General features: G+C 35.7%; 1 protein-coding gene across 4 annotated transcripts in view; it reads right to left on the reverse strand.

The window, feature by feature from the left end:
• Nucleotides 1-17,938, reverse strand: part of CCDC91 (coiled-coil domain containing 91) — a 288,769-nt gene that overhangs the window by 237,358 nt on the left and 33,473 nt on the right. Inside the window, exons 1-5 of one of the 4 annotated variants that reach the window (XM_006140253.3) lie at nucleotides 8,468-8,623; nucleotides 6,775-6,863; nucleotides 5,686-5,846; nucleotides 4,458-4,661; nucleotides 3,240-3,344 (exon numbers count right to left, since the gene is read on the reverse strand). In XM_006140253.3, the coding sequence (XP_006140315.1) occupies nucleotides 3,240-3,344; nucleotides 4,458-4,661; nucleotides 5,686-5,846; nucleotides 6,775-6,793 (489 nt within the window). In that variant the 5' untranslated portion in view covers nucleotides 6,794-6,863; nucleotides 8,468-8,623. Of the gene's footprint in view, nucleotides 1-3,239; nucleotides 3,345-4,457; nucleotides 4,662-5,685; nucleotides 5,847-6,774; nucleotides 6,864-8,467; nucleotides 8,625-17,938 lie in introns of those variants that run through there. The other 3 variants (XM_014587159.2, XM_006140254.3, XM_006140252.3) reach the window with 3 other exon arrangements.

Consider the following 17,938-nt stretch of genomic DNA (forward strand, 5'->3'; position numbering starts at 1 on the left):
TATAAAGTGGATGTAGAGACTTGTAAAAACTGTAAAAGGAAGAGTTTTCTTTTTCTTTCTTTTTTGCTTTTTTGGCTAGACAGTCATGCATATACCAGAGAGAAGAGGAGAGGAAAAGGCACTCCCCCTGCTTGAGGAATGGTCACACTACAATTACTTCTTCTTCATTATTTCCCCTCTTTTAGATATTTTGAGCATGCACACACATGTGCCTGGCATGTTTTTCAAGTCACTAGGTCTGGGGTTCCAACAACAGGTCAGCCATGTGGGGTCAGTCATGTGGGATCTAGCTGCCTTATCCACCAGGCCACAGGGCCAGCCCAGGAAGAGCTTTTTGAACTGGTATTAGTCTGGAAGACCTGCTTCATCACTCTTAGATTATCATATTAACAGTAAATGCCATGTGATTAAAAAGACAGTGCCACCTGTCATTTATATTACTCTTTACTGTGAAAAATTCAAAGTGCTATCTGTCATGCTTAGTTGGTTTCTCTAGTACATTTCTGTTCCCATTAATAGATGGAAAAAAATGAATTTTCCAAGACATATATCACTCAAGAGCCCAGAATAAGTCACTCTTTGGAGACAGAAGAAAATACAAACTTCTCTCTCAGTATTTAGTACTGGGCCTTTTAAAGTATCATAATTTCAAGTTTGGGGTCAGTGAGTGTGGCTGCACATAAGGTAATAAGCCCCTGGGGAACAAAGCACATGATAGTAGTTCGTTCATTCACTCATTCATTCATTCATCCAGCTGTGCCACTTGAGCCCTCACTACATGCCAGATACTGGTCTGGAAACTAGGCAGGAAAGTTCCTAATGTTAAGAATCCTATACCCTGATGGGGAAAAGAGAGAAAATAAAAAAGCCAAAATAAAATAACAATTGGCTGTAAGTGCTTTGAGAGGGAATAAAGCAAAGAAAGGGGGCAGAGAATGCCGAACACATTCACAGCATCTAAAATTACACAGCATGGTAAAGGAAAGCTTCCTCAAGAAGGGAGCATTTGAGTAAGTATCAGAAGCAAGCCAGAAATCATTATTGGAAGTATAATCTTCAAAAGTTGATATGTAGCTCATAATAATAAATTGAACATATACCAAAGATTTATTCTACTCATCTATGAATAAATGAATCATTTATATTAGGATGAAATGAATCAGATATTAAAACTGGCTCAAAAAACATGTGCAGAGCTGGTATCTATATAGGAAATTTAACAGTAGAGAGAGTAAGAAAGAATGCTAAGTTAAAAACTGGTACATGTCTTGCAGGGCAATAAACATAGACCATAACCCTCCAATAATCAAGGAATACTCTCCTCCACACAGACTTGCACATTTGCCTGGACCTTACTTGTGAAATTTGGTACAAGTAACTGTGGGTGAACTAAACAAGTTGGACTAGTTAGAAAATTTACATTGGAAAGGGGATAATAATTGAGTTTAGGATCAGGTCTGATTCACGTTTTTAAAATATTACCTCCTGAAATAAAAATTCATTAAGAAAAGGGGCTAGGGTAGAAACTGGAAGACCACTTAGGAAACTATTACCATAATTTGGGCAAATAAACAAGTAAATATATATCACATGTAAAAAGTGCTATATGGGTGGTGTTGTGGTTAAAGCACTGGACTCCCACATAGCTGACCATGGTTCAAATCGCAGACCTGGCAGCTTGCTTTCTCACTTATCCTCTCTTTCTCTCTGTCGTTCTCTGCTGAGCGCATGTAACTTGCAGCAAATTAAAAGTAATAATAAATGAAATTAAATAAATAGTGTTTTTTGAAGTGCTATGGAGACAAATAAGCAGAGCATGGTAAAGTTGGTGGAGAGAATGGCAGCACTGTCTGAAAAAGCCTGCCTGGGTAAGATGATATTTGAACAGAGACCTGAAGGATATAAAGAAGAAAATAAAGCAGGTATTTAAAGGAAGAGTACTCAGACAAAGGGATAAAACAAAATGAGGAAAAAGAAGTAGAGAAAAATACAAGGAGATAGATCAAAAGAGAATGGACTGTCTCAAAAATCATTTTAAGGACTTGATTTTTAGAGTAGATGAAATGAGAAGCCACTGAAGGTTTTGGAGGAGAGCAATGACATGATCAGCTGTAAGTAATTAACAGATTTCTGTGGCTGCAATGTGGGCAAAGATTTTTAAGTAAGCAATGACAAAAGTAAAAAGATAGTTAGAAGATACTTTGACATTCAAAGACGGAAATAATGGTAGTACAGAATAGTAGTGAATATGATAATAAATAGGTGAAACCTATGTATTCTGAAGGTAGAGTCAGCAAGTTTTGCTGAAGAGGCAGACATGAAGCAAGTAAGAAAAGGGACCAATAGGTTTTAGCCTTAGCGATTAGAAAAATGGAGCCCAGCTATGGTGGGGCAAGAAGTAGGGTGCTGCTGTACAATACTGAAATCCAATGGAAAAGCTGTGTGTTCCTGTCCCAGGATCACCCTAACATGCTGGGTGTTCTGTGGGCTCCCATGCTCCTAGCTGACTGCAGGGCTACAGGGAAAATAGTGGCATGGGGACTCTATGTGTGTGTGTGTGTGTGTGTGTGTGTGTGTGTGTGTGTGCGTGTGTGTGTACACATAAAGAAAATAAACTTTAGAAAAGAAAAAAAAAAAGACAGAGTTGCCACATACAAGGATAGGGAAGACTACAGAAGAAACAACTTTATTAAAGAAATTTGGTAAAGTGAAGAGGAGAAACTGACTACAATTTATAAAAGAGGTAAAATATCTTGGTATGGCCTAAACTCTTCTAATGATATTAAAATAATAAAAATTAGGTATTTATGGGACAAAGAAATGGATTATTATCTACTGAAGATAACTTTATAGTACTGTCAGCTGGACTGGTGAGAAATGTACACGTTGGAATTTTCACTTTGTAAGCTAAGTAACGTGATTTATATATAAACGAAAGTGAAATATAAAAAAAAATTTTAAAAAATAGAATTATCAGCTCTAAAATGTATTCATCAGACACAATATTTTTCATCAAACTGTTTGAGCCACAAACTACTAATCCTCAGGTCTTCTCACGGAGTCACAATTTTCAAAATGGCAGTCTATTAATTTTATCCTCGTTGACTGATAATTTACGTACTTGTGCTTAAGCAAGTTTTGATTATTCAGTCACAAAATATGAATTTAGCACTCTTGAATTTATAGTATATGTTTCACCAAAAGGCCCACATTTTAAATTTTATGTTTACTGGCCTTACCTGAAGTTCTTTGTATCTGTCTTGAAAAGAAATGGCCTCTTTCTCTTTTTCTTTTAAGAAGCCTTTTTCTAAGACACTGTGCTTTTCCATCAATGACTCCACATCCTAAAAGAAAATTTCAAACATGACATATATATTTAATGGCATAGAATAAATATAGCTTTTTTAAAAGAATTAGTTATTTTACTGTTGTTATTTTAATTCACTAGAGAGAGACAGAGAGAGGAAAAGTGAGAAAGCAAGGCACCAGGTCTGGTACTCAAAATGTGGTCAGTCATGTGGGAGTCCAGCACCTCAACCACCATTCCACCCTCTGGCTCCAGTTTTTTCAGAGAACAATTCAGAAAGCATTTGTAAGAGAAGAAAAATCATACAAAGTATAGTTTATAACCTAATAATATTATAAATTGTTATGCTTCACTCTGATTTCAAGATAAATATCAAACATTATTATAACACTAAAATGATACTAATAAACGAGTAACAGCATTTTTTAACTTATTTCAATCAACATAATCAATCTCTATATACACTTTTTTTTTTTTTTGGAGAGGCTTTCGCTATAGGGCGCGTGCGCTCGCCAGACAGTCAGAGAGAGATATAGAGACAGAAAGCGAGAAATCACCCCCCAGGAGGGATGGTCACGCTGCAATCCCTTTTCCTCCATTCTCCCCTTGGGCTCCTGGGCACGCACGCACATGCACCTGGCGTGAGTTTTAAGCCACCGGGTCCGGGACGCAAACCGCGGTCAACTACGTGGGAGTCTAGTGACATAGCCATTACGCTAACTGCTGGTTCCCACTATATACACTTTTTATAAATTTGCTAAGATCTTTTACAGATATATTTGTAAGGAAGAAAAATGAAAGCATAAATAAATAATTTATTAAAATGGTTGTATATCTAAGTAAAGTTATCAAATATCTTATGAGACCTAACTTCTAAGAAGTCAGCTCATGAAATTTCAAATCTGCATAAAAATGCAATACAACCTGCTTTCAAAGTAAATAAAAGTAAACCAGAAAGGAAATCATTAAAGGGAAAAATATTGGAGACTTCTTATCAAAGGATTTTCTAAGTGATAAGTTCATTTGATTGATTTAAACCTCTATCCAAAGGAGTATAAGATCTTTCTCTGGTGAGTATTTAAGAAAGTTTTACATCAAATTTTCAGTATATGTAATTCAACATTTATTTCTTAGGTAAATGTAAACAGACCTTTTTAATTCTCTGTTTTTCTTCTTCAGACATTTTGAGTTTACTCTCCAGACTTGATATTTTTTGCTGAAGCTGTTTGTTTGATACATTGGCTCCAGGATCCTCAGCATCATCCACAATGGCAATTGTTCCATTACTTTTCTCATCGGTTAAACCCAATGGAAAAAGTGAGATATCCAGATGAGTGTGTGTTGATTGCTGAATCTAAACCACATTAAAAAAAAAAAAAAAGGAAAAATAAAGAAAGGAAAGTTTATACTACACCAATAATGAAAACATCCAAAGGGCACCAGAAACCACATTTGGAAATTAAGTTGTAGCAAAGGTTCTGAAATTATTTCACCCTTAAAGTAAATCAACAAAAGACCTCAAGCAATCACAACCTGATTTTTGTTGTGAGATACAAAATTTCCTCTCAACCTTAAAGATTAAGGCATTTATATTTTGCTAGCAGTACACACACACACACACACACACACACACACACACCTCAAACTCAAAACTTTTTCTTATGCTAGAAAATAAATGAAGTATAACACATCTGATACCCAACAGTGTTTAAATGTACACAGGTTCAAAATTTGTTCATATGAAATATAACACATCTGATACCCAACAGTGTTTAAATGTATACAGGTTCAGAATTTGTTCATATTTTAAGTTGAAAATCAGAATTCAAAATTTATCAATGACCTCAAAATTGATCAGTACTTTCTAGAAAAATGAATAGGTAACTGTAAACTGTTTACAACACTTTGAGAACCAGAACTAATTCTAGCACCTAGCACAATGGCATCCAATAAATATTTGACTAGAACTAATGTCTTTTTTTGAGTTTTATTCCTAAATAGAAATAAATACGCTAATACCTGAAAACATATGACAAGATTACCTGAAAAAAGAAATAACTATTATTTTTTTCTAATTACATTCTCTTTGAAATTCAATTTTCAATATGCAAAGCTATGTCAATTTTAACAAAAGAGATATTCAAGACATATTTTGGTAACTAAGGCTACTTAAACATTTTGCATTTGTGGCACAAAACAAAAATATTATCCAGTTTTTGAATTTCAGATATTAGCCTCAAATATTCTGAATTCCAGATAATAGCCTCTAGAAATATTGTTTAGGAAAAAATAGTTTAAAAAAATTTTAGAAGGTCAATTAAATCAGTAGGCAGTATTTTAAGTATGTTGACGTCCTTTAAAACCACACTTGTCTTTACCTGTGCTTTAGAAACAGTCTGATTCATGATGCTGTTGTCTACATGTGTGTTCTCAGGTGATGAAATGATGGCATCAGGAGAGAGGCAGCCAACTGAGCGAGAAGAGTGGTCATAGTCCAGTACACTCTCAGGAGACGCTGGCGAAAGACGGACTCCAGATACTGAACAGAAAACAGAGAAAGTACTGGTTGGAGGGAAGAGAGTAGGAAAGAAAGAGAACAAGGCAAACAAAGTAAAGCAATGACATTATTCCTCAGGGATTGCTATCTGAAATTAAAATTAGTGTGTTTGACTTTAACATGGTATTGGGTCATCAAAAAAGTCATGATGTATTTTTCTGTTTCTCTACGCAAAATAGCTTTCTGATGACCCAATATCTCCATGTGAGACACAGCCAAACAACATGCTTTTGCAACATCTGTTTATATACTACCATTGCTGTCATAAGAAATGCATCTTCATCTCAGCAAAACTATTCATACATGTCACATATTCATTCGTTTAGCTGAGAAAAAGGCATTTTGTTAAAAAAAATTTTTTTTTAAAACACTATTGTGCCTACTAATACCACCCTGAGGTATTACGCAGTGAGGAGGAGACAGCAGCAAGAAGACAGACACACTCATGTACTCAAGGACTCTGTCACAGAGTAGGCAAGTCAACCAACAGACATGCATTACCATGGAAAATGAACAATTTCTTTGAAACAACTACTCAACCTTTCTCTGTATTAAGTTATAACAAAAGATTTAAAATTATATATAGTCAACTTTTGTTTGCAGCTTTCTACAGAAAAATAATGTTAAAATACAATTTGTAACCAGTTTCACAACAAATCATCACTATACTTGATTAGAGTCAAAATAGAAAGGTCATGAAAGGAAAGTCAATTGTCACGCATGATATAAGACAAAAATATTGATGAGGGTAAAATAAAATACACAAGTTACATTTACATTTTTTTTAATTTCAAATGTTCTTTCTAAAAATTTAAATAAATTTCTATTACATGTTTTAGAATGCAAGAGTATTGAGTCATTTTTAGCATATAATCCATTTATACTTCTTTACTTTCTAAATTATAAAGACCTTTATTCCACATTGGCATCAATAGCAATGTCAGCAAAGTTCTACCATAAATTCTGGAAGGCAGCTCACAATGTAACTTGCATTTTTTCCTGAAGAAAGATATGCATAAGGCCATTAGGTATTTAAAAAATTATGGACTATATCAATTTCTGATAGTATTTTAAGGGATTAATCAACTGATATATACTGTAATTACATTATTGTGTGTTTGAGATATTATATGCCATAATTGGATATACTAGCTCCATCTGCAGGCATTTCAATGAAGATATTCAAATACAGAAAACTGGAAAAAATTTTTACTTCCATACACTCATCAGAATGAGCAAGAGAAAATGAGAGTAAGACATAAACAGAAAAAGCACGCCCCCTATAAGGCACCAAAAAAAATGGAATTTTAATTCACATATGTAGTTAGTATATCTTTTTTCAGAAATTATTTTTTCTTATCTTCACTACTCTACAGACTGAAAGAGAGGTCTCTGAAACATCAAAATATTTCAATGTCTAATTCTGAATCACAATGTATAACAAAAATATTACTAACAATTTTTTAGAGGTATGAAAATAAGTTGTATAGTATACTGACCAAGAATATAGCCTATAATTAAAGACTATAGACTCCAAAATTATATGGCCAAACCAGGTGTAGAACAATGGGGAAAGTTACTTAACTTTCCTGTGCTTCAGTTTCCTCAGCTATAAAAATGAACATACAGTTACCAGTAAGGTTTAAACTGGTTAAAAAATAAAAGGATTTAGCACAGCCTTAATATTATTTTCATTATTATTTTTAAGATTGTTACTAAAATTTATTAGATAAATATGTCTATTCAAGTTATGTTTATTTAAGGGCACAGAGGGTATACATGGCTATGATCCTAAATTCAAGAAACTCTTAAAATATCGTTCTGAAGAAATACCTGAATATTTTAACATCTGTTTATGTCACTCACACTTATAGTCATAAATTAGGACAAGATGTCATTTTGGCCCAAATTTTCATTCTGTAACATTAAATATCCAAATGTACCATATTAGTGAAAAAATAGGGGAAAGTGGACAGAATACAGGAGGGTAGGAGAGAGGAAGAAAGGAAAGAAAAAGGGGGGGGGGAAGGCTATATAAAGAATATATCCACTCCTAATGTGGAGGTTGAAAGAGGCAAGTTGGGGGTGGAGGAATGGAGATACCCATACTGGCTACCACCATCCCATCATTATTTTCCATCATAATCAAATATCTCAAATAGTTTATAAATCCTGTCTCCATTTTCTCTTCCTAAACCCAATCTTGTCACTCTGTTGGACCTGTTGTTGAAAATACTACTTGTCTTTTCAATTATTATTAAGTCAAATGAACACTTCTGATCTTGTCTTTTTTTCATTCTCCAGAACAAATGTTACTAAAAACCCTCTATTTTTCTTGAAACTCCTTCCTTGGCACCTATGACACCATAATCTTCTAGATGTCCTCCTGACATTTTGAATATTTGTTCTTTGTTTCATTTTTTACTATTTTCCACTAAATCCTACATTCTACTGTTTCTTAAGCCTTCTGATCTTCTCACTACACATTGCATTCAGAGTTACCACTCTCATATTCATTATTGAAGTTACCATCTATAAACTGTCATCCAAATTCACATTCCCAGAACAAATCACTCTGCAGACTTCCAAATTCACATACTCACCTTGTGACCACACAGTTCCATTTAGCTGTCCAACAGGAACATCAGACTTACCCATCATCTTACACAAACCCACTCATGTTTTTCATCTCAGTAAATAGCATCTCAATGAACTAATTTCCCAAGCCAGAAACAAAGCCAGTAAGTGCCAACTCCACTCCAGTCACGGTACACTGTTAACATTCTCTGATGATGCTGTACTGTTCAATTCCTCTGTGACCTCACAATAAAACTGCCTAAGCGAAAGTCATAAGCTTTAGAGTCAGAAATGAATTGCAATTTGAACAAAAATAATTGCCTTATTATTCAGCTTCAGACAAACTACATATATTCCTTTAAGCCAGTTTCTCTTCTAAAAGTGGGAAGATAATATGTTCCTCAAACATTAAATGTGATAATGTATAAATCAATTAGCTCAGTGACAGGTACACAGTAAATGTTCAGTAAATGGATATTATTGAAGTTATCATTTAAATGTGTAATAGTATTGTGTTAGGCAACATTTAAAACAAACTTTTTCATTAATCTTTTCATCTACCCAACTCACAATATATAACCATTTTACTCACCCAATTACATTAATATTAATTTTCCACTGTCAAGATATGGCAGAATTTCTATGAAATAAAAATATCGAAACCACGATATATCAGAATCCACAGGATATATTTAAAGCAGTAATTAGAAAAGACCTATAGTCTTGAACACATCAATAAATTAAATCCCAGCTCAAACCAAAAAAAAAAAAATTTAAAGCAAACTAAGGAACCTAATAAAGATAATCCAGACATTAAAGTAAATTAGCAAGAAAAGAGCATATTAGATTAATCAAAATGCTAAATTTCAAAAGATAATAAATAGTTGCTATCTTAACAGTAAAAAGAAAAGAGCAGAAATATACAAAATTAAATGAAAAGAAAAACAATCTATTAAGAAAAGAAAGTTAAATGAATTCCAGACCAGGTAGCTTGAAACATACACTGGGCATGTGTGTATGTGTGTCCAAAATCCTGAAAGGAGAATGGACGAGAAGGGATTTCAGCATGGTCATCCCCCATAGAATGTGTGCACTCTCACTCACTCGTTCTCTCTCTCTCTCCAGCAAGCACATGCAACCCCTATCAATTTTTTATTAAAAAAAAAGAAGAAAAAGAAAAGAAAAACTTTAAGAGTATCATCTGTAAATAATAAGGTAAAAATTCTAAATGAAATATCAACAATCAGAATCCAATACCATAATGAGAAGATGGTAAGCAATGAAGAAGTAAGATATAGTCCAGAAATGCAAAGCTGGGTCGCTATGAGAGAATTCATCAATATTATGCTTAGAATTAACAGGCTTACAGAAAAACAAATGATATGATTAGTTCCAAATGCCTTTACTAAAATCAAACATTGCTTCTGTTAACAATAATCAAGAAAGTGGGAATTGATGAATTTCTTAACATAATAAAAGATACTAATCTTAAGTCCTAAAGCTAGCATGCTAACATATGGAGAAAAATTATAGGCACTTCCTCTAAGATAAGGAATGAAAAAAGTATGCCTACTATTTCCACAGTATTCAACATTGTACTAAAGACATGTGCAAGTGCAATTAAAAAAGAAAATCAAATAGCAGCATAAAAACAGGAAAAAGAGGAAAATTGTCTCTGTTTCTATTATAGAAATCCATAATAAAATTAATTCAAACAATAAAAGCATTTAAGTAAAGTACCAGTATAAAAACTTCAACAGAAATCAGTAATATTCATTTGTAAAAGCAACCATTTAGAGGATACAATGGTACAAAAAATATACTATTCTTTCTAGCAAAGAAGACAAAATACTAGGAATAAGTTTAGCAATGTTGTGGGATGGCTTCTGTGATGTCCAGTTCTTGGTGTTTCAGACAAAGAATTGAATGAAACACACCAATAGTGAGAGGAAAAGGCAGTTCGTTAAATAAAAGTTAAAGAACACTCCTGAGAGGTAGGAGCAGGCCTGAGTGAACAGAGAAGGTATGACTTAAAAGGTTCAGGCAGATACCCTCTGGAGGGTTGATTTCTCACAGACCCTCTCACTGTTTCTCTCCAGACAGCATACTCACCCTATGTTAAAAACTTTATAAAAAAAAAAAAAAAAAAAAAAAAAAAGAATGTCTCCTGCAGTTACACACCGTGAGGTTTACAATTTTTCAGTCTAGGTCATGTCCACTGATCATTGGCTTGGCCCACTGATTGTTCTTATCTCACTGGCTCTATCAAATGTGGCAGTGCCCACTGATTCATCTCATTGGTTATAATGAATGTGGCTTTATCACTAGATATCTTCCAATGGAAATCTGCCTACGTTAACCTTGGGCAGGGAATTTTTTTTCTTTTGGAGAGGTTTTTGCTATAGGGTGCATGTGCTTACCAGAAAGATAGAGGACAGAAAAGGGAGAAATCATCCCCTAGGAGGGATGGCTATGCCGCAATCCCTTCTCTTCCATTCTCCTCTCAGGATCTTGGGCATACACGCATATGCGCCCGGCATGCGTTTAAGCCACCGGGTCCAGAACTCAAACCACAGTCGACCACATGGGACTCCAGTGATAACAGCCATTTCGCCAACTGCTGGTCCCTGGGCAGGGAATTTTCTGCCCGGATCAGTTTTTCTATCTAGCCACATAGGCAGATGCTCTAGCTCCCTTACCCACTTCCATTTCCCAGCTGTCTCCTGCCTCGGTAAGAAATGTGAAGAAAACTTTAAAACACTCCTGAAAGACACAGAGACAGACCTTTAAAGAAAGGTAAATATATCCCTTGCAATTGGACAGTACAATTGAATATCATAAAGATGACAGTTGTGTCTTAGTTCATTTATGGGCTTAATACAATCTCAATCAAATGGTAAGATTTATAAATTGAAGCCAGATTTTAAAAAAAAATTGAATGTCACATGAAAAAAGTAAACACGTAAAAATAGGAAAATCCTAATAAAGAAAAGCTACAAAAGGCTACAAGAAAATCACTAAAAAAGTAAAGTTAGTCACTCTCATTAAACATATACTGGGCAAGCAAGTGGCATGGTGATTAAGGCATATGGATCCCTATGGGCCAGATGGCATGGAGCTGAACTCCCACAAGGCCAACCTCAGTTCAAATCCCAGACCTTTCTCACCAACACCACCACCACCACCTGCCCCACCCCCGTCTCTCCCTGGTGAGTGCATGTGTCCTATAGCAGACTTAAAATAATACTAAAAAATAATTGAAATAAAAAGGGGGGGGGCACCTGGACTCACATGGCTGACTACATAGTTTGAGTTCTAGATCCAAGAACTTGAAAAATATGACAGGTGCCTGTGTATGCATGCCCAAAATCCAAAAGGAGGGAGAAATGGAAGTAAAGGGATTTGGGCATGATCAATGCCCCAAGCAAATGTTTTCCCTTTCCCTCTCTCTTTCTCTCTCTCTTTCCCCCCTCCTTTTGTCTCTCTCTCTCTCTGCTTCTCTCCGGCAAGTGAACATGACCTCCAGCAAATTAAAATAAAAATCCTATATAAAGATAAACCAGCCCTCTAGCCTAGTGGTGGTAAAGGGAGCCAGATTCCACATGTCTAGCCATGGTTTAAGTCCTAGCTTCAGCAGCTTGAAAAAACACCCCAGGGGGGCGGCAGGTGGTGTGGTGGCTAAGGGCACTAAACTCCCAAGTGGCCAACCATCATTCAAGTCCCAGACCTGATGGCTTGCTTTCTCACTTTCCCTCTCTCGCTCTGCCACATCTGAAGAACTAACTAACTAACTAAGGGGGGCATGGGGGGGGCGAAAGGGCTGACCCTGTAACGCAGTGGTTAAGAGCTGTAGAGCTGTGTGTCAGAAATCAGATACCACATGGTCAACCATGATTTGAATCCTGGCCAAGGCAGCTTGAAAAAGAAGGCAGGCACATGTGTATGTGGGCCTAAGAAACGGATGAAAATGAGAAATGGAGGAACAGGATTTTGGCATGACCACGTCCCACTTCATGAGGTAGTGTCTCTCTCTCTCTCTCTCTCTCTCTCTCTCTCTCTCTCGGACACAGCCCTCTGGTAATAATATATTTTAAAAATTTTTAAATAACTACACGTGCTTAAAATATCATTCTAATGACTTTTTGTTTCAATATTCTTCCTAGTTGTAATAGCCAATCCTCATAAGCCACCTTATCTCACCAATCAAAACTTGCTCTGGGTTAACAGATTGCAAAAGACCTTAATGAAAATGAATGACTAACAGCAGTCAATTAGCTTTTGTGGGGAAAAAAAGTCAACAATCAGCAACACATCAATTAGTACAGATTTTGGAGGCGCAAGCCTTTCTGGAATCCTGCTAACCACATCAATACTTATTCCAGATATAAGGAAAGTTGAGCCTAAGTCTCTACAATTTAGTTTTGTTTTTTCAACTTAGGAGATGTAAAAGAAACTTTCATAAATTTATTTATAAACGTTCAAAATGAGAAAACAAATGAAAAGTTGCTATCAAATAAAAGGAAATATGTATTTCCCTCTAAGTGAAAACTAGACTCTTTTTCCTCTAAGTGAAAACTAGACTTTTTCAGTTAAACCTCTAAATTTCTCACTACAGTAGAAGTCACATATCTTCTCTAAATTTCAGGTGACTGCTCTATAACAATAAGTCATCCACCTCTTAAACACATACACACACACACACACACACACACACACACACACGTGCATGCTAGCAACTATGGGCCACAGATGGACAGTATACAATTTAACAGTAGTGATGGTATACATATTTTGTATATAAGAGCTTAACTAATAGAAATTTTTTTCTTCTTCTTTATCTTGGGGGGGGTGGGGAGAGAGGTTTTTCCAGAAAGAGAGAGACAGAGAGACAGAAAGCGAGAAAACACCCCCTAGAGGGGATAGGCACGCCGCAATCCCTTCTCCTCCATTCTCCTCTTGAGATCTTGGGCACGCACGCACATGCGCCCAGCGTGAGTTTTAAGCCACTGGGTCCGGGACACGAACCGCGGTCAACTACATGGGAGTCCAGCAACATAGCCATTACACTAACTGCTGGTCCCAACAAACAGAAACTTTCAACATAATTTAAAAATCACAAATTTTAATAAATAAAATATTATCCTCCCATCACAGTCAAAAAATATAATTTTTTGAAGAGAGAGAGAGAATGTTTGGGAAGCGGGTGGGGGAGAAGTATTTTTGACAGGGTCTTGCCTTGTTGCCATCCTCCTGTCCCAACCTCCCAGTTAGCTAGGACCACAGGTCCACGCAATAACACCTGGCCTGTTGAGGTTGGACAAAGAAAGAAACCCAGACCTCCCATGCAGACTGAGCCACAGGGGTGCCCTCCTGTTTATGCCACCACAGTTGGTCCAGGAAGATATAATTATTAAACTTTCAAACTGCTGTAGTATTCTTTGGTGTATTAAGAATTGACTGGTGTCAGTCCTCGTGCCCAATACTTTTCATTCAATCAAGTGTACCTAAAGGCACCAATTTCCAAGGAAACTCAGACAAAATTTTTTATAAGAACTAAAAATCTACAAAATTTCATTTCTTTGGGTATTTTGTTTCCTCACTTGCTTTTAAGTTGTGAGTAGGGTCACAGAAACAATTGGCGTCATTCTCAACCTGAAACTCTGGGTTTCTAAGAGCAAGAGGATGCAAGGTCAGCACAACACTTTTCCAGCTGCAAAGCCAATCACAAGTGCAGTGAAGGGCAGTTCTTCTTTTATTCTGTAAGGGTAATTAGCAAAGTCACTTGGGCATATCATTTTTCATTGACAGACCTCTTCTAAAACACAAAAAGACCGCTATTTCAAAAGACACCACAAGCAAAGGAGCATGAAGTTTCCAAACAGTATGCAATTTTTTTTTTCCAGTAATTCTGTTTGTGGTCAATTCTGTTTTGTTGTACATTAGCATAGTAATTCTTACAAAAACTAAACAAGAAACAGGTATAAGAATCTATCCACTTTACTGCAATGAAAAAAATTGTTTATCTCCCTTTATTGTTAAAATAATTTGAAGAAAAGCTCATTAAAGTAATGATTTTGTAGCTTCAAATTTATAAACTATTTTTTGCCTTTAATTTTCATTCAAGTATCCAGCTACCCAACCCATGTTCTTCCCCTTCCACCTTTCATCTCTCAGGTAAGTTACAGGCTGATGGCTTCCCCCATTGACAAACTTTCATCTGACATTTCAAGTCTTCTGATACCATGGCTCATGTTCAGGTCTTTGTTGATGAACCCAATTCTTCCTGCTAAATGTTTATTGTTGAGACTTTTGAAAATCACTCATGTAGAGAAATCACTGTCAGTTATGGAAAACGAAGATTGGCAAGGACATGTAGAGATCCAAATAGCATATTTACATACAGACATCTTTAGTAAAACAAAAAATAAATGTATAACTGAGTGAAAAGAGGGTAAAAGTTAGTGTTCATACAATTACTGACTGTATCTAAGGAGGACTCCCTACGTGAAACAACCCTTGATTTGTAAATTAATGAATGAATAAAACTTAACAAGTCATCAGGATATATATATATATATCATATCAATTGATACAGAAAAAGCATTCGATAAAATACAACATTCCTTCAGGATTAAGACTCTCAGCAAAATTGGCATAGAAGGGATATTCCTCAATACAATAAAAGCCATGTATGAAAAACTCATAGCTAACATCATTCTGAATGCGTAAAAGCTGAAAGCCTCCCTACTAAAAAGCGGAACAAGACAATGCTGCCCACTTTTTCCACTCCTTTTTGACATAGTACTGGAAGTCTTAGCCAATGCAAATAGACAAGAGAGTAAAGTAAAACGCATTCAAATAAGAAAAGAAGAACTTAAAGTATCTCTATTTGCGGATGATATGATGCTATACATAGGAAATCCACATAGGAAATCCAAAAGAATCCACAAAGAAAATTTCCTGGAAGTGATAAATGAATATAGTAAAGTGGCAGAATACAAAATCAACATACAAAAATCTGTCACCTTTTTATACAAACAATAGGTAAACACACAGAAATGAAGAAAGAAATCCCATTTACAATAGCCACAAAACCAGTAAGATATTCAGGAATAAGCCTTACCAAAGACGTCAAAGATCTCTACCAGGAAAACTATGGAACACTAGAAAAAGAAATTTAACATGATACAAAATAGTAGCAAAATATCCCATGTTCCTGGATTGGAAGGATTAATATAATCAAGATGTCAATCCTATCCAAATTAATCTACAAATTTAATGCAATCCCAAAACTACCAGAGATATTCCTTACAGAAATAGAAAAAAAATTCACAAAATTTGTCTGGAAGCATAAAGGATCTCATATGACCAAAGCAATACTGTGCAAGGGGAATAAAGTAGGAGACATTTCACTTTCTGATCTCAAAACATATTACAAAGCTATGATAATTTAAACAGCATGGTATTGACATAAAACAGACAGGTAGACAAATGGAACAGAATTGAGAACCCTCAAATGAATCCCAAAACATATAGCCAACTGATCCTTGACCAAAGGAACAAGACAATCCAGTGGGAAAAAGAGTATCTCTTCAGCAAGTGATGCTGGGAGAACTGGATATCCACCTGTGGAAGAATGAAACTGGATCCTTATCTCTCACCACTAACAAAAAGTAACTCAAAATGGATTGAAGATCTAAACCTAAAACCTCAAACTACAAAAATACTGTTGAAAAACACAAGAAAATCTCTTATAGACCATGGAGTAGGGCAAAGACTTCTTAAAGACCTCCAGAGCACAGACAATAGCCCCAAAATTGGACAGAAGGGATCATATTAGGCTGAGAAGCTTCTGCACAGCAAAAGAAACAATAAGTAGAGTAAGAAGACAACTCTCAGAGTGGGAGAATATATTTGCAAGCTATATCTCAGATAAGGGACTGATAACCAGAATATACAGGGAACTCAAGCAGATTATGCACAAAAAATAATCAAATTAAAAGATGAGAAAATGAACCAAATGGATAATTCTCCAAAGACACATAATGACCAAAAGTATACGAAAACATGCTCAAAATCTCTTATCCTAAGGTAAATGTAAATCAAAACCACAATGAGATATCTATCACTTAACACCAGTCAGAATGGCTAAAATTAAAATAATGATTAGTGCCAGCCAGGCTGTAGTGAAAAGGGAACTCTCTTACACTGTTGGTGGGGATGCAGATTAGTACAACACGTTGGAGAATGATAGGAACTTTCCTCAGAAACCTACAAATAGAACTATCATCAGACCCCATAAATACTCTTAAGTATTAAGTATTAAATACTCTTAAGTATTTACCCAAAGGATAGGAAAAAAAACTTCAGTCAGAAAAACACTTGCACAGCCATGTTTACTGCAGCATTATTTACAATCTCTAGGACATGGAATCAACCCAAATGTCCAAAAATAGATGATTGGATTGAAAAAATGTGGCATATGTATTCTATGCAATACTACTCAGGCATAAAAAACAATGATACCCTGACATTTGACATGAAGTGGATGAATATAGAACTTAATGCTAAATGAAACAAGCCTGAGTATGAAAGACAGACTTCGTATGTCCCGACTCAATATATAAGGATTGTCTTCACTCTATAGCAGTAACTGTACATTTGGAAAAGTATAGAAACAGGGAAGGCAATGGAGAATATTAGAGAAAGTAAAGACAGGTGTAATACGAGAGTGGATAATGGAGGGAGGGAAAAGGGGGAAGGAAAAAAGATTATGTTTAATTGACAAAAAAAGAAAAGCTATTATTTGATCCAGCAATCCCACTTCTGGGTATTTACCTGAAAGACAGGAGAACGCTCAGTCAGAAAAGTGCTTGCACATCAATGTTTATTGCAGCATTATTCACAATTGCCAAGACATGGAACCAAACTAAATGTCCACAAATTGATGAAAGGATTGGATGTGGTATATATACTCTATGCAATACTACTCAGCCATAAAAAATAACAAGACCCTGGCATTTGATAGAAAGTGGTCAGATATGGAGTATCTATTGCTGAGTGAAGTAAGTCAGGCTACGAAAGAAAGATATTATATGTACCCACTCAATATATACCAACTACCCGCACTCTATGGTAGAGAGCGAAAAATTGGAGGACATAAAAGCAGTGAAGGTATTTAATGAGAATAGGACAGTGTGGAATGGGGGGTGTGGTGAAGAGAAGAGGATAGAAAGATAGCAAGAGAACAAATAGAGAGGCAGGAAGTTAGTGAGTGTGGGAGGCTGTACACCAGCGAGTCTACTGAGGTTTCTCAGAGAGCAAACAATTGCCATGATTGGTTCCCTTCAAAAAACCTGACCTTCGAAACTTTGCTCTGATTGGCCACTAGAATCCCTCAAATTTGCATATCCGGCACCTCATGATTGGTCCAAAAGCAACCAATCATAACCCACCGTTTACAACCAATCATGGCCCACCGTTTACAACCAATCACG

This window comes from Tupaia chinensis, unplaced genomic scaffold (genome assembly GCF_000334495.1).
Source record: "Tupaia chinensis unplaced genomic scaffold, TupChi_1.0 Scaffold000028_1, whole genome shotgun sequence".
Lineage (NCBI taxonomy): Eukaryota > Metazoa > Chordata > Mammalia > Scandentia > Tupaiidae > Tupaia > Tupaia belangeri.